The following is a 24639-nucleotide window of genomic DNA, read 5'->3' as shown; positions in this document are numbered from 1 at the left end:
TTTTACTTTTGTGTCACCTTGCTCAATTAAACAAATATATTCCCTGCTCACATTATTGCTTCATGTTGGTGATTTAAATATAGTTGGAGCCATTCATTCCTGCATGCAAGATCAAACCAGATTTTAAAATATCTATCAAATTAGACACTTTACAAAAAAACAAACAACGATTTGACCATTCAATCTTGTTTTATTTAAAAAATGAAATAAAATAGCATGTACAATAATAATTACAATAATAATAATAATTATTATAAGAACAATAATATTAATCATAATATAAAAATCTGTACATTCCATTGTTTTATTTTTCAGTACATTAGGGAAGACTGATACAAAACGACTGCATAAAGTATAGGGATTATTTACAACAAAGAGAAACGCTGCCTATAGACATTCAGTCAATAAAAGAAGCATTTGCTTCCCGTGAGCCAGCAGAAGTCCGGTACACACCAGGCTTACTACAGATGAAGTTGTACTAAAAGCATTTTATACTCTTTTTGTGAACACAGACGTATGACAAGAAAAAAATCCCCTAATTTATCGTCTCCTTTTATAGAGCTTTCAGGAGAACATGCTCTGGCGGCCGTCTTTGAATAACTTCAGGCAGGCCTATTTAAGAAAACAGGATACAGGTTTGATATCACTATCAAAGCGTGATATCACAAGTGCACGATTTCATGTGCAAGTGCGGTTCTGAGCTCAGATTCTGCGTTCTGATTGTCATTGGATCACAGTACCATGATCTCAGTCTAATAACCCAGTCTTACATACCCGGCTCTCGGTACACCTGCCAAATGAGTGCTTTGGGTTGTATTGCAGTTTGTCAGGCGAGGTTAGAGTTGATTGAGAATTAATGAATTATTAAAAAAGGTTTAAACCAGACGAGAAAGTGAATTTCGTTTACGTTAAAAAGTCTATAAACCCAAACCTTCATTACACACTCACACGCCTGTAAATGAATATATGTGTAATCCATGCAAAGAACCTTACATCTAAAGGGTTTCTAGAAACAGTTTTCAACCCAAACACTTATGTAGCACTAAACTACAGTAACACTGAAGTTAAGGGAAGAAAATAAGAGATTATCTGAAAATAAGGTTAGCTAACCTGTAGCTTGCTTATTTTCAACTTTATATTTTATCTTTGTCCTATACACATTTGGCTTCGAATAAGAAAATAATCGAAATAAAATAGACCATACGCGTGCATTAGCAAACAAACAATCAGTCCACTTACAAATATATACAGTAAATATATATATATATATATATATATATATATATATACATATGTATATTGTACTCCATGGTCTGACTTGTCTGTCGTCCTTAAAATAATTTACCTAAAGATCATTTTGAATACTCTTTGGTTTAAGTCTAAAAGTCGATTTAAAATGCAACATAGCAGCACTTGTAGAAAGACATTCAATAACACGTTCACTCTATTTGTCTCTGCCGACAAATGTCTGTGATGTCTCTGATACTGATGTAAAGAGCCTGTCTGATGTATCGCAATAAACAGGCATGGGTCTGTGCGTTTTCGCCCACATCTTTAAAAGCGCTCCTAAAATGTGCAGAGGGCCACTGACTACTTGTATATCAAACAAGTCTAGAAATTTTGTCATTGAAATGGGCAAAACTGGATAACACATTGGTGCAAATTTCCATGCCAATTTAAAATGTATGGGAATAAACTTTCATAGCAGCAGCAGGAGCGAATAACAGACGTATTCATATGTCAGAGATATCAAACTTGTTCAGGACAAATGCACACGGACACATGCCTGCTCATTTTCAAGTTTTGCCTAGCACATCTCCCAGCTTCGTGTGATTTAGAAGCAACAGTCTAATTGGGTAACCCTCTCTTCGCTTGGACGTGCATTCTTCAATAGCTATGCAGTGCCTCTATGCAGTGTTTATTTAACCATGCATACTCGTAAGAACACTTCTGTACAGTTTCTCCGATCGATCTTCCTCGTAACTGTACCGTTAGCTTGAGCCTGCCTCGCCGAAGGGCTCAGTTCAGCTCAATGTGCCTGAATGAAAAGGTGTCCGTTAAACCTTTCCGCAAGTTCTGCACAGTCATATTTCAGATTCCCGCCTCAAAGGCCGCGTTTCTAAAGGAACGGTGGCCTGGCTGTGGTCAGAGTCCGAGCTAGTGTCTGTGTTCGTCCCCCCAGGACTCAAGCTATCGCTGTTCCCTTCCTCTTTCTCCTCTTTGTTTAAAAGGGCCACCTCGTTCTCATAGCAAAAAGAATTTGAGTTGGATAGGATGTATTTTTTCTCAGCGAAGTCCCTTGCACTACACAAGGGTGTGCTGGGCACTTCGTAGGTCTTGTGAAAGCGAGAATAGTCTACTTTGTAATAGTTTTTCTCCTCAAAGAGGACGGGCTCAAAGCGGTGTCCCCAGAGGATCTCGCTGGCCACGTAGGAGCTGCGACACTGAGTGGTCATGGCGGTGGCTTCCACCATACCCTCCAGGATGACGACGATTTCAAAGTCAGAGTTCTCCATCTCCTGTTTGCTCATGTCATAGAACGGACTGTCCTCGTCAATCTCGTGGACGATAGTGATGGGCGACACCAGGAAGATCCGATCGATGCCGCTGTCAAAGCCGACGTCAATGTCCATTTGGTCCAGAGGAATAAACTCGCCCTCAGCGGTGGTTCGAGACCTGAGGAGTTGAGCACGAACGTGGGCTTCCACTAAGTGGCTTTTGCGCAAGTTGCCCACGCGCCACATCAGGCATAGCTTATTGTCCCTCATGGCCACCGTAGCGTTGTGGCTGAACACCAGTGTCTCGTTCCTCTTCTTGGGCTTTGCCATCTTAGCCATAACAGCACCGATGATGAAGGCATCAATGATGCAGCCTATAATGCTCTGAAATACCACCATAAACACCGCGATGGGACACTCGTCTGTAACGTAGCGATAGCCGTAGCCGATAGTGGTCTGCGTCTCAATGGAGAAGAGAAACGCCGCTGTGAAGGTGCTCACGTTCGAGACACACTTTGGGCTGCCATTTTCCAGGTCCCCGTGAAATATGGCCACCAGCCAGAAGATACATCCAAAAAAGAGCCAGGACAGCAAGAACGCCAAGCAGAAAATGACAAACATCCATCGCCAGCGAATGTCCACGCAAGTGGTGAAGATGTCAGCGAGGTAGCGCTGGCTCTTCTCGCTGACGTTGATGAACTGCACGTTGCAGTGTCCGTCCTTCTTCACGAACCTGCTCTGGGTCTGGTGACGGGTGTGGACCTTGCCCTTCCCGTTACCATACCCATTGGGTACCGCAGCAGTGGCCAATTTCATACCGTCCTCCTCTGATGACACAATGCTGTAGCGGTTGGCCCGCACACTTCCCATCACCTCAGTCTGGGAGGTCTGTGCTGTTTCTGCTTTGGAAAACAGTCTTAGTTTCTGGAAAAAGCGTTGGAGAAACAGTTTTGAAACACTCAAGGGGACCAACACAAGCAGGAAATGGTGGGGTTGTTCAGAGCCGGACGCAGGAGGCGTCTCTTTGCTCCAGTAGGACCTTTTGACTGTCAGAAAGGTCTAAAGAGCCAGTGGTGGACTGGTCACGCTTGTCTCATCGGATCAGGTGATGACATCGATCAAATTTCCTATCAGAAACAAGAGGCAAGATGCAACAGTTAGAATTCGTTGCCATAAAACCAAAGCAACATTGTTCTTATAGTTTGGTTGAAAAAGTTTAGCTTAAATCACAATAAAGGAAAATCCGGTTCAGACGCATGTGTCTCTGAGACCGAAGTCGATGTACATAATTCTAACGCATTCTCATGTCTCCTCAGCTTGAACTTATAAATTTGTACACTGATTAGATCATAACGTTCATCTGAATTTAGCGTCACGTGGAATAAAACTAACTTTGATGCATGGTATATGCTTAATCAAATACTCGTACTTTGAAACTCAAGAGGATCCTGACCATTCCTTTCAGATTTAGAAAAAAAACAGCACAGTGAGCCAACAAGACTTCACTCAAAACAGACAAAATAACAAAGCTGAACCAAACTCTGACTTCTTTCAATCTGAAGTTCAGTGAGGCTGCAAAGAATGATGAAGGCTAATAAATTATAAAGCTTCCTTTCAACGGTATGGTCATTCATTATTTTTGTTGGTTGTATAGTGATAACTCTTTTATTAAAAAAAAATTCCAACTTCACAATTTTTACTCTTCCATTGAAAACAATTTCAAATGTATTACATTGTCACAATAGGCACTTTTCCAGGAATTTTACGGTCTTTACAAAACACATACTTTTGTGCACATAACTTGTTAATGCCATGGCAGCCTGCCTGTTGATGCGCTTTCATTTGTTGCCTTATTGCCCACAGGACCATTAGTAATACCGTTTTCACGTACTGTGGTAATCAGACTTTGGGTGGATGGAAAATTGTTTTGCTCAGTCATGGATGTCTATTATCAAACACTAATGCAAATTGGCAAAAGAACATCTAATCAACGATGGAGTCCTGAAACTCTTCAGACATTACTCAAGACCAGAAGCCTTTATAATACATTTTAAGTCTGCTGAATGTTAATAAGAAGCTTTCAATATGTCTTTTAAAGGAGATTTTATGTACAATCCAGGTAAAAGCCTGAAAGCTGTTTTGCATCATGCATCCATTTTTTCCTTTTAAACAAAGTCTTTGATATTTTACTCTTCGTCTCTTCAAAACATGCATTCTGATGCAAACATAGCTACTGTAGTTTGTGCCTGACCAAATCAAAGCACAAAACATTCTGAACTTTTGCTGAAACATCAGCAAATGAAAAAACAAGCTTAGACTGGTTTTCTGCAGGGTGCAGAGCAGGGACCGACACCAAGCTTGTTGACTTGAGAGCTTGTCCTTTGGGAACTCATCTTCTCTCTCAGCAGTATAATGACAGCCCTGTGACAATTCCCCTGGGATGTCTAAAACACTACTCATTAAAGCTTATCTTCTCCCTTCAATGTTCCTACTAGCAACCATAACTGAAAAAGGCCCATTTGAATAATTGATCTGTTATTACATTTCCCACTCCCTTTTTTCCCTCTTTTTTAATGTGGTCCCTAGCAGGTTGATAGACACACATATTTCTTACATGAAACGTAATATGACAATGTTTACATCCAGGAAAGAATATTATTTTGTTGGCGTGGAATAGTCAAGATCAATGGAAAATGTTACATAAAAGTCTACATTCTTTTAAGTGATCTAGTTAGGATGTTCTTCGAATGCTCGTCACCGGCTTGCATATTTAGGGGAATTTCCTTTCCCCCGTTATACTTGGTAACGGTTTACAGTTGGTGGTCTCGACAAAAACAAGTTAAGATGCAATTTAGATGGCAATTGCAAGTAAAGGCATAACTGTGCGTCTGTCCGGCGACTGACGGCTGACAACTGCTGAGCGCAGCTGTGCTTCAAATAGACAAATGCACACGTAACAGTCAGTTTAGAAGAACAGACTACAAAGCAACAACATTAAACCCTGAAAGGTTGTATGCAACTATATGCATAATACGGTCAAAGCACCGAGAAGTCAACAGGTGCGGGAGAAAAAAAACGAGTCATTCAATAAATCGTTTCCTAGCCTACAGTCCGAAAGCATTTTGAAGATATCTAAGAGGTCGTGTCCAGCTATTTTATCAGATCGATCACTCGCATATTCCTTTAAACTAGTGCGTATAATGTACTTCAATTGAGTACGGAACAATGCAATCTTCATGAATGAAAACTTACTTTGATCGCCACTAAATCCACATTTATTAAGGTATATAAAACGAAATGCACATATGCACATATGAAATGCACACTTACCAATGTATTTGCAAATGAAAAGAAAGCGTTTCATATATATCCCCAAACGTTTACTATCCACAGTGTCTCCTCATTGATGATGTTGTCTCCACGAACGATCTGTGGTGTTTTATATAAACGATCAGAAATCTTCACTTGTCTCCACTTGTTAGTAGCGTGCGGTAACTCATGTGCTGTTGCGTCTAGGCTTCAAAGCCGTTTAAATAACACGCACCGGCTTGCCACGCCCTCTCCCTTACAAACGACCAATCCGGAGAGAGTGAGAGTTTCACGCGCGCATAAAGCTCTGACTGGACGGCAAGTGTCAATAAGAGGCAAACTCAGGTGAGATTAAACTCTGTGAGACAACAGATTTCTCGTCTTGTTTTCGAGAATCCGCTGTGGAGAATAGACAGAGAACCGAATTGATCACAATATAAGATTTCTTGTAGGATATTAACTCGGTACGTATTTTTTGTGTATAACAAACAAACGCGTAACAGGGTGAAAGTTACGTGACACACACGGTTACAAGTTGACCATTTGCCGCATTAAGGTCTAACACTTATTTATAAACGTTTCATTGCGTTCAATGTAGCCTATTCAAGAATAGACATGTTTTGTTTTACAGTTGTCAAATACAAGATATGCTCATAGATAAAATCATATACATATGAAAGCGCGACACAAAGCACCACGAGGTATGTTTTCCTTTGTCTTTTCTTGTCGTGTAGCCAAAATAGAATAACAAAATAATAATCATTTTAAAAGTCAGAAAAAGCGTCTGTAATGCACCAATGGTTTTGCCATCCCGATGGTCTCGAGCAAGGCGTTTGATCAGGAATACTATTGGTTATTTGATATTGACGCACGACTGTGAAAACCCGTCCATAATATACCAGAATTCACTCTATACATTTTGTTAATACGAGACCCCTGTAAAAGAAATGAATGATGTTTGCTTTACAGTCAAAGGAAATTTTCAATGAAACTCATCAGTTGCATGTTAGTTTCACAGGCCTTTGCTCTTCCTGGCTGCTGCGTGTCACACACTGCTTACTTATCATATGTAATGAGCCGTGCTCGACTTGTGTTTGTAAAGCTGTTTCAAAGAGCTTATTTTGGTTACTTTCTTGTTCGAGTCTATAAATAATACGGACTATTTATAGGCGAAACGTGGTGCGGTGAGCTGTCCCTTCTCTATTTACCTTTCAGCCTAATTTGAGGCGATGCTTGAACAGCGCTGCGTCCAACCACAAGGTGGAGAGCTGGAGACTGCCGAGGAAAATCTCCCGAGACCCTACAGTTCCGTTTTATTTATTCTGATGGCCATGTGTTTTTTGTTAATAACTGACAAAATACGTGCCACTGGTTCCTGGTGTGTCTTAAGAAGGACATCAAGTGCTTGATTTGATGTCACGTGCTTGGGGGTTTGGTCAATATGATTGCATATGACATTACAGTGATAGCTGTTATAAATACAATATATGTTAATTGCGTTTATTAACATTTATAAGGGTATATATAGGAATACATATATTATAAGAACACATTTTGTTAAGGGGCGTCTATAGCTGGAACGAAGTCATTTGTCAATGCTGTACTTTGAATGCTTCTGATATCACCTGTTAAATTGTCCTTGGGGGGAACTGGATGCTTGCTGTGTTCCAATTGCACATTGTGAAGAGCCTCTGTTTCCAAAATATTTTATTAGCTGTTTGGACGGAAAGGTTAACCGCTTTGCAAAATAAGGTGGAACGATGTTCTGGACATCCTCAGCTGATGCCAAAGAGACTCTGACTGACCACAGTTGGGTCAGTTTAACGTCAGTGTCTTTAAAATGCAACAATAGCCTCATATGTAGGTCAAGTGCGAAATTTAACAAACAAAGTCCTTGGATGTCAAACAACCGTAAAGGTTGTAGAGTAAGAGTCTGTAGTGCACCTCAAAGTTGTATTACCTATGATCTCATAGCAAGCAAAGATGTGTATTTTTATTCGAAGAGAGTGTTTGTGCAAGACTGCTACAATAGATACACGAAAAACATACAGTTATTCGAAAACATTGAATTATTGGTTCCTCATCAAGGCCATAAAAAACCTCATGACTTTAAGGTGATGATTCCAGGTCCAAGCGCTATTTTTCTTAGAAAGGTGCATTTCAAGAATGTCCCACTTACTCACAGCACACCCTTAATATTTAAGCTAAGTTTAAATACAATATTGTTACATTTATTGATGCCTTTTAAGGAAGCCCCGTTTTAAAGTGCTTTAAAGTAGAGTCAAGATATGTCAGGACCAATATTATAGCTTGTTCCCTTGGAAAGCAATGCTGGTGGATGCTTTTTCTGCCTCGAGCCTATTCCCATTAACTAACTCCACAGCTGCTGTTGGAGAACTTGTGTGGAGCGGTTTGTGTTTTGGCTGTTCAGTGCACTTTTTAAGGTCATACTCCTCTGCGCTTAATTCTGCGACCGGGACTTTAACCGTGTGGTTGAACAGGGCGTAGTCCACCCTGTAGTTTTTGCGGGTGACCCTGATCATCTCCTGAAAGTGCTGGCCCCACAGGATCTCGTCCGGAGTGTAGGATGTGCGTGTCTGGTGTAGTGTGCCTGTGCAGTCGTCCGTGTAGGTTAAAGATACCACCAGCTCGAAGGTCTCTTTCCTCAAGTCCTGCAAGCTCACTTTGTACAAAGGGCTGCTTGAGTCGATCTTATGAACTATGGTGGTTGGGGTGGCCAGGATGATATTGCTCTCCTCAATGTTGAGATCTTTGTACGAGACGTCGACTTTCCCAGTGGCGTGTTCCGTGTGCTGCACCACTTGGGCCTGTGCCGTTCCATCTACCATGTGGTTCCTGCGAAAGTCGCCCACCCGCCAGGACAGGCACAGGTGCCCGTCATGCAAATTGACCACAGCACAGTTGCTGAAACCAACCGTTTGGGCTCTCTTACGGCCAGAGGCCATCTTGGCCACTGCAATACCAATGACAAAAGTGTCAATAAAGACGCTAATGACATCCTGAATGGTAACTACGATGATGGCAATCATGCAGTTCTCGGACATGCCCCGGAAGCCGTAACCAATGGTGGTCTGGGTCTCTAAAGAGAAAAGAAAGGCCGCTGTAAAGCTTCGAACCTCATACATGCATGGCTCATTGGTAGGGTCTTTCATGTCTCCGTTGGACAGTGCAATAATCCAGAACACGACTCCAAAAAAGAGCCATGATAAAATGTAAGACAGGGCAAAGGTCAAGAACATGACCCTCCAGCGGATCTCCACCAGGGTAGTGAAGATGTCCGTGAACCACAGGAGCCACTTTTCTGGAACGTGACGCACCTCCATGTTACAGCTCCCATCTTTTTTTACGTAGCGTTTTCTCTTAGTGTAGCAGACGTCTTCAGTGAGCAAGCGGGGTACGTCATCACTGCACCTCACTCCGGAATACTGTGGTGCACGTGAGCTCATGCTGGGTCAGTCTAGAGATGAGAGAAATGCACTCAAATTTACTCATACTCATCCCACCGCACTGACTATAAAGAAATGCAAAGCATGCAAAATTCATGTTTTGTTTTTTAAAACATTGATAAGGATTAAATTATAGGTTTTTGCATTGCTAAATATATTTTTTCAAAAAGGAATTCGACAATTTTATTTTGCTAAGTTTCAAAGTTAAAATAATGAATGAATTGATGAAGTATGACTTCAAATAACTTGAATATACTGTATCTCTATTGTTTTATTATTGTTCAATAATACTTTTATGTTTCTTTTGCTTTCTTTTAGAATCTCAAAGCCCCATTCATTGTAAATGCCAAGATAGAAGAACGAACACAATTCTCCTAAAGTTCTTCTTGTGTGTTACACAGAACATCATGGGAACAACAAACTATGAGGGTAAGCAAATAGGACATATTTTTGACCCAGTGACTGAAAACCTTGCTAAAGTCATTTGTGATTTACTGTTTTCCTACATAAGCTAAAGAACATCTCTATAAACCTTTGGTATTTTAAATTGTCTGCGTAAGGCCTTGTCAGAAATTGAAATTATTATTTATTATTGATAAAATAATAAATAAAATATTATAAATTATTGATAAAAATCCAACTGGGATGCTTGATGTCTAATTACATTTTGCTGGGTTTTAACACACCGGGTCAATTTTTTTCATTGTGTGTAACTAATCTTCTAATTGGAGACAATGCAAAATTTTTGAAATACCGAGAATAGACATTTATGCAAAATATGATTCCAGTGGACGAAACCTAATATAAAGCAGACGAAAACACTAGATATGATGGTGACTTGCACTTGACCTATTTCTATGTTGAACCACAGGAACTAATATTTTGGCATTTTAAATTTTAATGGGGAAGTTCATTTCTAATTTATTTTTAAGTGTGCATCAATGATTTTGATGAAGTTTGCTGTATTAATACAGAGAAACTACATTTATTTCCCTGCATATATGTATTAAGATGCTGTTTTTGTAGTATAGTTAGTTTTGCAATCGTCTCAATTAAAAGGCAGGTTGTTGTTTTGTACGGTTAAGCAGTAAACATCCTATCATATCTTGCAATGGCTTGAGTTGGTTGTTTTTGTCGGTGTAAGTAAATCGGACGTACCCAGATTGCGGAATGTTGTGTAAGTGCATTTTTGCTAAATGCGGTAATCGCAACCCTTTACGAGAACATATTTTGTCAACACCACCATGTTTTGTCGCTTGGTGTGCCATGAGCCTTTTTTTGGGGGCCAACGTTTTAAGCTGTTTTATTTACATTTATGTTTCTGTTGGAAAACAGGTGCCCCCTTTCCAGATAATGCAAGTCTAGACTGGTATCTCTGTTTTTTCCCTGTAATAAAATACAATCTATAGCTAATGTTTGTGTCGAAATTTGTTATGCAAACAGACATGTTCTGGACACTTCATAGCGCTTGTGTCTGTTTATTTTACATCATAAGGCTCAAAAGTGGACATTCCCCTTTAGCAAGATGATGTAGTTACTTGTTTGCCGTTTAGCCTAATAGGAGAGCAAACATACAGCCACACCACCCCCCCCCCCCCCCACACACACCTTAAATTTATGAATGAGATGCCATAAAAATATGTTTTTGGTGGTAATGATACAGCAGCAAAACTTTTCCTGCGGCAAAACAAATCTGCACAGACAACCACTTAGTTTCCCCCACTTTTGCTATTTGACTTTCTTTCGTACTAACATACGCACACGCCAAACCTCATGCACACATCACACAACTTATGAAATTGTCCACACCACCCATAATAGCGTCGTCCGTCTGTGTTTAACGTGGAATAAACAGCGAACGGATACTTGTAATTACATCTCACGCACGGCGTGTTCCTTGTCTTAGCGGGAATTCCTGGCATCTTTGATTTAAAAGTGTCCCTGTCCTTTATCAAAGGATGTACTTCCAGCTGGCCCTTCACGGCTGGAAACAGCCTCAATCTAGTTGTACACTGCGTAAACTGTTGATTTTTCAGTGTTCGGGGAACACACAATGTTAGATGAAGAATTCACTTTTAGTTGTCACTATCTGTGTAATATCTTCAGCTTCAAGTATAAGTGAATGAGATACAGCCATGTTCCTCCTAAATGTTCTTGTTTACATTGGACTCTGTGACCCTCCACTAAACTGGTACTGTTTTTTTATGCACTTACTGTAAAAGAACATGATGAAGGTTACATTTCTGCCACAACTTGAAAGAAGAAATATTTGCAGAGTTCTGTCTCTGGTCTTTTGATGTTATACTAGTGGAAAAAATACACAGAAGAGAAAGAAATACTCTAGATGTGATTTTTGTAGCGGTTATTTTTTCATCTTTTCATCCATTTCATAAGAGTTTTGTCAGATGTTGGTTTGACCGGTACGTTTTGGCTTCCCGAATCTATTTAAAGATGACAATCTGGGAATGTTTACCATTTGGTCATTTTTTTCGATGTTCTCTTTGCTTAGTGTCAATACAGTTTATCATAATAGATCGGTTGCCTGGGGATACAGACCTCATTGCAACAAACCATTGTGATTTTTCCAGGTTGTGGGCTTCTTGAAACGTCACAGCATTGTGTGGAAGATGTGTACAGAGAAATCCAATATCTCCAATGCTTGCGCTCTTTTCTTAGTCCCTTCTCACCTGATAACTTTGGTTGCCGAGTAATTCTTACACGTGCTTGTTTGTAATTTAAGTACTAATGGCGTGTAAATCTACTGTTTGTTGATCGTGAGTGATATTAGGTTTCACGTCAAACAAATGAACAAAACTCCCATGTGTCATGATTTTTTATAATAGTAGTTATAGATTCTTCATGAATGAACAAATGATTTAAAAGCAATGTTAATTTAAGCAATGGGAAATCATTAGGTTATTTACTTTTCTTAATGGATGCTTCTGGCCCACATAAATTCTCCTCATATTTACATTTATTCGTTTTATCTAAAGCAATTACAATGAAATCATAAAGTAATTATCAGCAATGTATTAGTCCTTGTTTATGTTGAGATCAATGTGAACAGTTACAATGTCTGATTTCTATAATATTTTTCAGTAAATGCTTTTTTACATGAACTAAGATTAAATGCTGCAGAAGTATCGTTCATTGTTAGTCAATGCATCAACTAATGTTAACAAATGCAACATTATTGTAAAACATCACTGTGAGTTGCTTATGTCTATTTGCACTTGCATTGGTTTATCCCTACAATTTTATATTTGCCAGAGACAATTATGGTTTCATATAATTCACATTTTATCAGACTGCTATTATGCTGTCAGAATATTCTTTCAAAAGTTTATTCTGGATTAATAAAGGGCTCAGGGGTTTCAAACTGCTGGAAAGTAGATGCTCGGCTAGGGCAGCAGCAACTGTTATCTGGGTGGAGTCCTGAGCTTCACCGTTAACCATTAAAGGAAACTCTTTTGAACTGCAACACTTAAAGAGGATAGAAATTGGAAGGATCCTGTTGGGAGAGCCTTTGGCAGCTTTCTGATCTATCAGAGCCAAACCACTGTAAACATCTTCTGCTCTGATCGCTGCTACCATCCAGCCAAACCGGACTGCAGGTTCCACCAGCTAACTGTCGTAAGTGAACCAGAGTTCACTTCCTTCTGGACAGACATGCATGTCAGATTATGTAGCAATGGTTCTATAATCGTGTGAAAGAGTCAGATTGTCATCCAGTTGTATTCTGTTGTCGACTACCAACATTGATTTTTCTTTTTGAGAGGTTTTTGGTCTCCATCGCATGTTTGGCTGACAAGACAAAGCATATTGATAGATTTAAAACGGTACAAATACAACTGTGAAGCACAATTTCACTAATTACCTCTACAAATAATTAGGGTTTCCTAACATGTCTGTCATTGGACAAACCCGAACCATTGCACCATAGCTTGAGCCAGCTCTTTTGGACTATCTGGCTATGTCAGTCTATCAATTGAATACTTGTAATTAACTCTCAATGCTTAGCTGTGATTTAAAATAATATTTAGCCGTTCACTTTTTTGTGTAGCCACCACAGTCAATTAACATTTATGAATGTATCACTAGATTTAGGTGAATGTATTTGCCAAAACTACCAACTCTAAACTAGCCCGGTTTCTGCCAGGCTCAAAAGGGTGGGCTAGCAAATATCCTGGGTGGTCATATACCCCAACCTCACATACGGTATAATGCTTCAGAAAAAATTAAGATGCCATTTCAAAAGTATTTAATATTTTTATGATAAGAATATGTTTTGGTAAAAGGATAATTTTGTTTATTTCTGTGAACTTTTAATAAAATTTCTGCCGAATTTCATATACAAATTTTGTTTTATTTGCATTTGCTTGCAGAAAACGAACTGTAGAAAACAGGTAAAAACAAATGAAAACTCTATCTGCGTTGAATATAAAAAAGGTTTTATTAAGTTTTAAACAACAAAAAACTAATGTTTGAACATGTATTAGAAAAGGTAAAAAAAAGGTTGTATGAAATAAACCTGATTTTGTTAAATTAATTTATTATCATGCTCCCAGTCTTTCTCTGTTGACAGTCACTATTGATTTTTGCCTTTTTGGAATTCAACAAACACTGCATTTTATTTATGATGTTATAAAACAGGCTTTCATTATAGAAGACTGCAAGATTAAAACAAAATAATTATTGTTGATTATTGCCTTTTGTATAGTAGCTGTGTGGGTTGGATTTTATTGATTTATTACGCATTAATAACGCAGTTATGTAAACTGGACATAAATAGAAGCCTATAAAGAAAGCAGGCTAAGAACATTCCCCATCACTGAACAATCACTGACTTCTGTTTAATGTAGCAAAAAAGTCCCGTTTTAATGAATGAATCTGATTACACTGCACAATGAACTTTACATCATATGTTGAGGTCCGTATGCTAAAATTAGCCTGCTAGCACTGAAATTATAATCCCACTCTCTATGCGATTCGCTGTCCAATGCCACGCCTCCTCCAAACACATGAACCCATGTAACCCAAATCCATGTAAGGAATTACAAACTAAATCCATTAAATTCTTCTCGAAGCATGTACATACCTGTCCAAAAGAAAGAGATTAATGGTATCGTCTTTCAGACCCTTTGCTTGCCTGAGCTGTCTCCATCGTGTAAAATCTGGAAAGATGTTAATTCAAATTTTTCCTCTTCCATGATCCAGATGTATTTTCGTCAATGCCTTTTTCAAAAACAAACTTTTTGTTGGAGTGAACGTTTTCCGGTCCTACATCTTTCACAGACGATATAAAATTATAATTTTATCACTATACTTTTTTATTGCTATCAGGATGTAAAGAGATTTCCTACCAGCATGACAATTTTTTTCTGGACAGGATCACCTATCCTGCCTTTAACAGCATAAAACACTGCTAATACTCCAGTCATAATACATTAATCTGATTTCACTGCACATGCTGTTTATAATAAACTCAAAGCAAGCGTGCAGTGCGTCTAAAATTCCTTTGCAAAGTATTCTACTACTGTAGCATGTAGCATGCTTCTCTGTTACAAACTAAAGCCGCTCTGTGAGTGAAGAGTGACATTTCTTTCAAGCCAATAGAAAATGCTGCAATTTATGGTGTTATTTTTTTATTCTCATTTTTGGGCAAGACCGGTTGGCTCAGCCCCCCCCCCCTGCCCATGCCTAGAGCCAGCCCTGACCATAAAGCAAATTAATTACATTTATTGAGCCTGTGATTGAAATGAAAGTAAACATGCCTACTGGCCTAAGAGTTTTATGGCCCAAGTCTCCACACTCAGAATACTGGAGTGGGTCATATATGCGTATCGTGAAGGTTCCAAATTAAACCCAACATAATTTTCCGTAATTTCCGTCATACACTTTTTCTCATAAATAATGTATGTGATGTATAAGGACTTCTTCACATAGCTTTTGATAAAAGCTATTAAAAGAACAATGTTGAGATTTTAGCGGCATGTAGCGGTGAGGTTGTGAATTTCAACCAACCCCTCACGCCACCCATCACCCCCCCTTTCGAAACACTACGATGCTTCTCACAGGACAAAGATGTTGCAGCTTTTTCGCATCTTTGCCGAAGGAGATAACATATTAACGAAACGTGTTCTGTAATGCAGTTTGTCCTTTAAGGGATGTTGTAGAAACAACATGGTGAATTCCATGTAAGGGGACCCGCGGTGTATATAGATAGAAATAGCTCATTCTAAGTTCATAAAAATGATTCATTATGTACTTTATATGCCTCTGAAGACAAAGTTATGCATATTAAATTGCATTTCTGTCAGTAGATCCTCCTAAATATTACACACAGCACTTTTAAGTCGTAAAGCGGAGAGTTTACCACGAAAGCCTGTAGCGTTGATGCATTTTTGGAGGCACTATTTAAAAAAGAGAATTGTGATGAGAAATAGGTACTGTATTATCAGTATGCATGTGTTCCCTGGGAGGTAAACAAACCTTTGACCTTAATTGTTATTGCCATGTTTTACCAGATGAGTTACAAGTCGATCTTAATTCTCGGTTGCTAAGCAAATATGTCCACAAAAAATTACAGAATGCCCCAACTTTTAGGTAGGTTGTGCGCACTGGCGTGTGTATATGTAACTGTACTGTATGTTTAGGTTGTCTCTCTGTTCCCCGAATGATTGTTCTGCTCATGCTCAGCTGAAGGGTGTAACCATAAACTGCTGATGGGTGACATATGGCAATGTTCTGAATGTCAGAGTCCTAGTATAGTCTACCTCCACTTTGCTTCCTGCACTGCTCCAGGGCTTAACAAGACCATTACATGCCCACTTAAAGCTGCATAACGTCCATGCAGCTACACAGGGCTCAGTGGCACGAAACCATCCCGTGTGTGGGGAGCAGAAGTTCTTCGCCCCGGGCCCTGTCTCACCCATAATGACCTTCAGTTTCAGTTTTCCAAGAAGTATTAGGAACTTAATTTAGCTAAAGTTTTACTAGTACTGTCACAGGCTCATGCGGAACCAGAGCAGCTTTTAAATATTTAAATAATTTAAATAATTTTTAAATATCACAGATTTTGGAAGATGGCACATCACAGGTGAAGTTGATTATATTTTTAAAGTCATGGTTTGGTAAGTTGATCACAGGTTTTGTTTGCAGCACAATTAAAGTGGATTGCATTGTTTAGTCTTCGGTAGGACGTTTTTTAAGTATTATACGCTTCGTGTAGCTTTAACGCTAACATGAGTACTTTGTTAGCTATGCTTCGTTAATCTTTGCTTGTAACACTTTAACAGAAACAGAGATGTTGACATTTTAACGTCTTTGGAATACATGAACGATAGCATTGCGTAAGTTAAAGATCAGTAGAAACAAATTAGCTTGGAATGTTTATGCAACATTGTTTTATGCGCAGTCAGCTGTTTTGACGTTGTAAAAACACAGTCTGTTGGGCGGTCTACAGAAGTTAAACGACATGTATTACTGCCTGTGAAGAATTTCATCTTAATGCATTCGTCCCTATTTACATTTGCGAACAAATATTTGTAATTTCTTTTATAAGAAATAAAATATCTTTTAAATGTAGAATTCACTGGTAAAAAATATATATTATTCAGCGTGTGGGTCTTTTGGGTCCAGTGCTTTTCCTCCTAATACGGCATGTTCTCCGGTTGCATAAGACATGTTCATGTACTCCCTAAATACAGCTCAAGTGTCGCCCATATCCTGACTCAGCCCTTCCTCTAACGCCCCGAAAACCAGACGACTCTATCTCTGCTCACAAGCCCCTGATCTCTGTATGACAACAACAGGAAGCAAGGAATACCATTTGGTGGATGACTGGACCTTTGGACGGTGGTTTCACCCATTTCTGACCTCATCTCGTACCCCTTTTAAAACAAAAGTTTAAATACAAATATTCATTCCTGCAATTCTGTTAAAATTGGTAAAGCGTCTGTCATCATAAAACCTGATTGCCCGCTATTGTATTACGTGATCATTGTCGGACAACAGCAGTTTAATGAGAAATTTTCAATTCTGTCATAATTTACTCTTCCTAATTTCGGGAAACTTCGATGACTTTCAATTTACGTGTTTACACTCTTGTCTTCTAAAAAAATGCAGGTGTCATTTATGTGCTTTAATTTGAAATCTAAGCTGTTGTTCATTGCGACTACTGCTGTCAATAAGGATTTTCAGTTCACTTTCGTTGAATAAGAAACCACAGCTTTGACATTGTGCTGTAAATGAGTCCTGTTGTGTTCCAGGAAAGAAAGTACAAATTCAAGAAGGCATGATGGTGAGTAAATAGACAGACACGCAGTTTACAATTAGACTAACTTAGATTTATTCTTTGCCAAATTTAGGAAAAGTGAGCGCTCAACTGCTTTTATTTAATCAGCATGTATTGCTTGTATGATGTATTGTTGTCTCTTACAGGTCAGCGATGGTTGCTGTTTGTAGTGCATAAAAATCAGACTGAGAAAATTGATCCCTACCTGTTCTGCGTCTTCTGCTGTCGCTGTAAGAGTGTGGCGTGTTTTGAAGTTTTAACCTGTGTCCTGCACACAAACTGCACTGGCTGTAGAGTCTTGATTGGGTGCGTGTGTGACAGATCCAGCCCACCTGTACCTATGCTCAGACAAAATTTACAATTGCTGTGTGTGTGAGAGAGAGCATGTGCATGCGTGGAGCCATAGTGACTATGCTAATGGATTTTACACAACAAACAAACAGGATTTATTTCAAGACATTTTTATAATATAGTTGTACATTTTTTTTTTTTTTTCAAAAACGGTTTTGACTTTTCCTTAATACTTAAATAAAATGCAACTGGGAAATCCACCAAATCTTATGAGGAATAAAAGAGGAAAGAGACCTTTTCATTCAATTTCAAATTTATAAAATTTCACCAATGACCTGGATTAATGGTCATTCCAGACAATATCATCTCTAATATGACTTTATGTCTGTCACAACTCCTATACAAACAGAGATTTGGCTTTGGTATGTATACAGAAATACATACAAGTAAGAAATTGACACAGCTGTGTAAAATAAAGCTGTACGTGCTCCCGGGAGTGAGGCCATGTTGTCACAGTAAACACAGACAACATGTACCTGTATTGCTTGTCGTTAGATATCTAGAGTTACAGCTAACTTAACATCAGGGACCCAGCCATTCATACTCTCAAAAACAAAATTTGTATAGGTCTATAGGCCACATTATTTATTTATGGCCACTTTTAGTTAGAAACAGGCCCTTCCTTTGATTTCATAAATGCAGGACCATTATCTTTCCGTTTGCCATGGCTTGAGAAATGAAGTAAAGATAAATTATAAACCGACTCCGGGCAGGTTGCTGCTGTTTTGCCTACACGCAAATTTATTGCAATGGAAACAAGAGATTATGCCTCAGCATCCGGAACCTTTCCATCCTGCTACAAATAAAAATGACCCATAAATATTAAAGCTCGAACTAGAAATAAACATGTCCAATCACGCTATATTTTTGGTTGTCTTTTTAATTACCAAAATGTACCTTTAAATGATTAAACGCTTCTTTAAAAAAATCAATCAATAAATAAAGTTTTAGTTATTCTATATGAGGAGCAGTAATGTATTACAGTGCATAGATTATTCATATGAAAATGTAATAGAAACGTATTTTAGCCAGCGTTCTGACTAGTGGAAACCTGTGTCAGACGTAGTCTTTTGTTAACCATTGATCTTAAAGTGATTTGGGTCATTCAATAGTGCAGTTTCCACACAGGTTTTCAGATGTTTTGTATACCAGCATACTTGTACATTGTCTAATGTGTTCAGTTTATCCCTTGTGAAGTGAAAGTATTCAGTTGATATAATATTTAATAAATATTATTATTATCAACATTTAAGTGTCCCTACTGTATATCCCTTAAATGTTCTCTTATTCCATGCAATTACTCTGTATCTATTACATTATTATGGAAGACTAACTTTCCTTTTGTAATTAAAGTAGCCTAGTTTACCCCTATAATGTAATGTATATAATTTCTGCAAAATAGGTGGTGTTGACCTAAAGATTAAAGAAAATATTGAACTAAAGAAATATTAAACCTTTACTTCTGTAAATGGTAAAATGACTGCATGACTGCAAAATGTATTTGCTTTTATTAAGTTGTGTATTTTAATTGATGATGCACACCTTGACAAAACATAGTTGCAAACCATATAAAAGATATGAGATGATAAAACCCTTTTATACCATAGCCTACTGCAAATACTTTGTGGTTTTATTGTTTTAAACAGAAAGAACTGCAGTCTGTTATTACATCAAATCGTTTCAACTTAAAAAAAAAAGAGAAAGCAAGTGAACACACTGCAGTCTAAGATTAGATTTCATTAGTTGGGAACCTTCCCAATGTCAAGTCCATTAAGGACCCAGAAGGATTACATTTTACATTTTATGCATTTGACAGATGCTTTTATCCAAAGCGACTTACATTGCATTGTACTATACATTTGTTTCTGACTATGTGCAATCCCCTGGGATCTAACCCATGACCTTGGCGTTGATAGCGCCATGTGCTAACCACTGAGACGATTAGCACTGATCCAAACGATTATAGGTTGAAGTCATGCTTTAGTTTTCACTATAAATGTATTCATTTGTTACTATTCTAGAGAAATGACATACTTATTCGTCCATAGAAGTTATATGCTAAAGTTTGCCTGAATTTAATCATTGCTATATGTGAAAAGTGAGAGGTCCATTTACACCCGGTTGTTTAAAGCATTGTTTACTAATGGTGAAATGCAGGTTATTGTGCAAATGGTGGAGGATAAGGAGCTAGTCTCGGAACCCACTAGACCACCATCTCCTTGTTGCGTTGTTAATTGCCACAATCGCACTCACGACTGTCAAATGTTGGATTTTTCAGCTTTCCAACTTGGAAAAAGCACCTTGGATCCCAAGTGTCCGAGTTAACAAAACGGCATCGCGTGGCGTGTGTAGTAGCAGTGAGACGGAAAAGCATGACTTCTACCAAGATCCCAGGCACATTTTTGTTTGTTCAATGCATTTCCACAAAGGTAAATCAAAAACAAAATACATCCGACTGATTTTGTTGTTAAAGCAAGGCATGTAAATATAGCGTGTTGCTACCTTGCTAATTAAAATGTTTAATAACCACAGCTTTGAAACTTCATTAAGCTTTTCTCGGTAAGGAAGATTTTGCTTTTACTTGGATCGGTGCATTGTTTTTTTCTTTTTAATGTTACTATCTTGTAATACTGACGGCGTACGACCGTTACCTAAAACATGGCGGCGACTACCCATAATTCAATGCGCAGTGATTAGTTTGCCAAGCTCTATAGGCTAGTTGCACGTAGCCTCCATTAGATTTCCGATCAGCGAGTGTTGGCGGGCTTACTTCCGGTCGTTTAACACTGTACGTGAAAATAATGATTTTTGGCCGGGAAATATGAGCGCTTTGTAAATAAAAAAAAGTAAAAATGGATGTATACGTGATATAACAGAAAAACCTCTTTACATGGCTGAGATTCTCGATAGGCCAACACAACACGATTTAAAAGAAAAAATACCTTTATTCTCCATGCTCATGTGGTTAACCAAAATGAGTATCACTCTTGCCCACAACGCAGAATATTCCATCCGTCTGACTTTCATCATATAACAATGTTGTAACGATGAGTTAAAACTAAGAGACAAAACTTAAGTGATAGCAGTGTGAGTAGTGCATACGAGTTTATTGTTGTGTTGCTTAAACAATATGGTGATATGGATGAAACGCGAGGAGTTGCATAGACGGGTATAAACATCATCAGCCTTTTTTGCTGTGATGTCAAGTTGTGTTGGCTGAACGTGGTACTCAGAAATATATTAAGGATTTTCTGTCATATCACGGATACATCAATTTTGACTTCATCATCTAAAAAGCGCTCATATTTGCCGGCTACAAATCCTTATTTTCCCACACAATGTTATACGACCGGAAGAAAGTCCTCCCACAATCGCTGATCGGAAATATAATATGGCGGCTTCGTGCAACTAGCCTATTTTCTTGTGGTTCGTTACCACCCGTCTGATTTATGTTGCAATAGAAAGGAGTTATCACAAACTAAGAGTGTTTAGTTGTCTTACAATCCGTATATAGTACATGTAAGAGTGTTGCCAATGTAACCTATTAAAGCTTGAAGTGGCGCTAAGTTTTTTACAGTATTGGCCTGAATGGACTGAATGAACACTGTATGGGTCAAAATTATCGATTTTTCTTTTATGCCAAAAATCATAAGGATATTAAGTAAAGATCATGTTCCATGGAGATATTTTGTAAATGTCCTACTGTAAATATTATTTCAGTGAGTAATATGCTATGCTAAGGACGTCATTTGTACAATTTAAAGGGGATTTTCTCAATATTTAATTTTTTTTTCAACTATCCTATCAAACCATACATCAATGGACAGCTTATTTATTCAGCTTTAAGATGATGTTTAAATCTTAGTTTCGAAAAGGTTTTGTTTTCCAGGGTCACACATGATCTACAACCTTTGTAATAATGTCCTGCATACAACTAGAACACACAGCATATTGTATCCCACAATGCATTGTGCTTAATTGCCCAATACGATCAGCACAAGCGCTGTGGTAGTTGTCACCTAGTTAAATTAGCTTTGACCCTGATGAGTGACAATCGTAAACAGTAATGATTTAGCGCTCATTCTCCTAAGGATTTTGAATGCTTGTGCGTGTCAGTGAGTATTCAAGGTATTTGGTGTCCAATGGTTCAGAAAGCATCCCCTATTTAAGTGTTGTTCTTCAAGTTAACCGAACAAACAAATAAACAAACTATTGTACTGCAGGGACCCTGTGGGCCACCCTGTCTACAGAACATTGTGATGGTGTCAGTCCTGGTTCAATGTGGGTCATTTGTTTATCTCACATGTGAGCTATTAAAGGGAAAAACAGGAACTCGAGCCAGACTTCTAGAGAAGGAGCTTGTGTCAAGTGTTCCTGTAACTTAAATTACGGCAACTGCACAATGGTCATGGGTTTGATGGCCATGTAACACGTGCTGTATTGACCACATTAAGCATTTACAGCATTTTACAGCTACTTTTAAATTGAGTGTATTCCAGGGTGTGCATTAAAAACCTGGCATTTGAGTTGGGTCCTCCAGTGGTCCATTGAAGCTCACGTTTGTGTCGCAGTTTCATACGGTTCTCACGTCACTGCCGATGAGGCCGCGTATTGATGCTAATCTGATGGAGCACAGCGAGGGGAAATAGCCACTTTTCCCTGGCCGTTTTTCACCCTTCCTCAGCCCTGCCCGTGAGAGACCCGACCGCTTGGCTCCACGCAGATGTTTCCATCTCAGACCTGCTTTTCCGTGTTATATTTCACATTCAGTCCTTTTCTCTTTCCATTTTTTGGTTCAGGCTTATGTCTTTATTATCTCATTTCTCTGTCAAAATCTGCATGATTTAGTTTCCTGGTGATTTGAGTTAAGGCTTCGGAACAGCGGTGAAACTGAAAGGTCTGCTGGCTTTCGTGAAGTCCTCGTAAAGATGTCACCGTCCTGTCAGACTGTTTTGCTTCTATATTTTAGATCTTCACGGTCACACGTTGACCCTTTAGCGAGACGAGAGCGTGTTTTTGAGTGCACAAATACAGATGCTATTTTTAATGCCCGTGTTTTAAACGTCATCGGTCGCCACGGTTATATTAGCTCCATCAAACGGTCTATTCGCTTTTCATACAAAATAAACATTTCTGTCTGCCGTTTGTTATGTTTTATTTGTGTAAATTGAACATATCGCCCTTTGCAAGCCCCTTCAATTGAGTGGTTTTTAGCAATTTCACTTTTGGAAATAGTCCGACGTAAATGATCGTTCTCCATTGCACTAAAAATACCATTTGTTTTCGTTCTGCGCGGTGGTCTGTGTGCTCTTTACTAGCTTACTTTGGATACCTCACAGAGAACATTGGTAATGTTGCATTTTTTTCAGAACGCATGCAATATCAAATTAGACGGCTGCACAATTATTTGACCATTTTGTCTTTCTCTCTATCACTTTCTGTCTCTTTTCTTATCCAGTTCCTGCTTGGAAAATGATTTCCACGGTGAATGCCCGGCAGTCTTGTTTCCATTTGCGCTTTGGAAGGGCTCAATATGCTAATTAACGCAGGTTAGTGAAGTATGTTAGGCCAGAACAGTCTAATGAAGCATGATGCATTCACCAGTCCTTTACCCAAATAATAACTTTACAAATGAGAGCAAGAAAAACATCAAAGAATTAATAGTCCCTTGGCTATTGCATGTGTGTGCTATAAAAGGGACAGTTCACCCCCCAAAAAATTATTCTGTTCATGGGAAGAATGCTTATAACAAAATAGTTCTTGGACCCCATTGACTATCATAGTAGGAAAAATCGCTTTATATATTTTTTTCTTTTGTTGAACACAAAAGAAGATATTTCAAAGAATGTAGAACAGAAACCTGTTCTGGGGCACTTTTGACTACCAATGTAAATTTTTCCATTATGGTAGTCAATGGGTAATCAATTATTCGTCCAAATAATTTAATTTATTTATTTTTAAATACAAAGATTATTTTCTGTCATTTCTCCATATTTCATTTTCTGCAAATAAATGCAAATTTATTTAGAAACAATATTTTTATGTGAATTTTTGGGAAACTCATGTTAGTAGTTCACAGAATAAACAAAAATGATAATTTGACCTAAACATATACCTATAAATAATAATATTGAAATGGTCTCTTAATTACATTTTTTCTGCAGCTGTATATCGAAAACATTAACTGGAATCTTGTTCTGTCAAGTTGTAACCCTACCTTAAAATGGGATAATACATTCCTGACTGATTTGGTTACATCCGTCAAAATATTTTAAGCAGAAAAAGTACTTCATTCATTCCCTTACGAGTACACATTCTTTTCATGTCTTTTTTAGTGATTTTCAAATACTTTCTGTTCTTTATATCATTTACTTTGATTTATATTGGAACTTGTTGGTTTGATTCCAGGCTCAGAAAAATCTCAATGAAATGAATGGGGAAAAACACTTATGGAACACTGACTGCTAGAGACGTGAGTAGACGATGCCCGTCATGAGCATTACATTTTTACTTTTATTGCAAATGTTTCAATGATGAAACAATTTTCAGAGAAAAATGTTTTGATCATGTTTGTGGAAATATGGTTTTTGCTTGCCTTTTATACTGAATTTCTTCTAGTGCGTGCATGTGTAAAATATTTACAGCGCTCGGTATGACTCACATAGTGTTTTTGTATCTTTCTCACTTTATCTCTGTCCACTCTAACAAACACACACTC

At 38.3% G+C, this 24639-nt stretch overlaps 2 protein-coding genes and 1 long non-coding RNA gene across 3 annotated transcripts; 1 reads left to right on the top strand and 2 right to left on the bottom strand.

Annotated features, from left to right (window-relative positions):
• Positions 1-296: 296 nt before the first annotated feature.
• On the bottom strand, positions 297-5984 carry kcnj2a (potassium inwardly rectifying channel subfamily J member 2a). The gene is made up of 2 exons (XM_056772077.1): positions 5829-5984; positions 297-3625 (listed from the first exon to the last, which is right to left on the bottom strand). Exon 2 carries the CDS (start codon positions 3366-3368, stop codon positions 2085-2087), a length of 1284 nt encoding a protein of 427 aa, XP_056628055.1. The 5' UTR covers positions 3369-3625; positions 5829-5984; the 3' UTR covers positions 297-2084.
• Positions 5985-7291: 1307 nt separating this feature from the next.
• kcnj16a (potassium inwardly rectifying channel subfamily J member 16a) lies at positions 7292-17898 on the bottom strand. The gene is made up of 2 exons (XM_056771619.1): positions 17776-17898; positions 7292-9285 (listed from the first exon to the last, which is right to left on the bottom strand). The coding sequence occupies exon 2, from the start codon at positions 9272-9274 to the stop codon at positions 8111-8113; it is 1164 nt and encodes a 387-aa protein (XP_056627597.1). The 5' UTR covers positions 9275-9285; positions 17776-17898; the 3' UTR covers positions 7292-8110.
• LOC130439162 (uncharacterized) lies at positions 9598-24414 on the top strand. Its single transcript, XR_008909411.1, has 3 exons — positions 9598-9703; positions 23380-23470; positions 24330-24414. It is a non-coding gene; the product is annotated as an uncharacterized LOC130439162 (long non-coding RNA).
• The last annotated feature ends 225 nt before the right edge of the window (positions 24415-24639 follow it).

The sequence above is a fragment of the Triplophysa dalaica genome, chromosome 17 (genome assembly GCF_015846415.1).
Source record: "Triplophysa dalaica isolate WHDGS20190420 chromosome 17, ASM1584641v1, whole genome shotgun sequence".
Classification (NCBI taxonomy): domain Eukaryota; kingdom Metazoa; phylum Chordata; class Actinopteri; order Cypriniformes; family Nemacheilidae; genus Triplophysa; species Triplophysa dalaica.
This window is presented reverse-complemented; position numbering and strand designations above follow the sequence as displayed.

What these genes read in the sequence shown, in the direction of transcription:
- kcnj2a (XM_056772077.1), bottom strand. Translation starts at nt 3,368, where the DNA reads ATGGGAAGTGTGCGGGCCAACCGCTACAGCATTGTGTCATCAGAGGAG.
- kcnj16a (XM_056771619.1), bottom strand. Translation starts at nt 9,274, where the DNA reads ATGAGCTCACGTGCACCACAGTATTCCGGAGTGAGGTGCAGTGATGAC.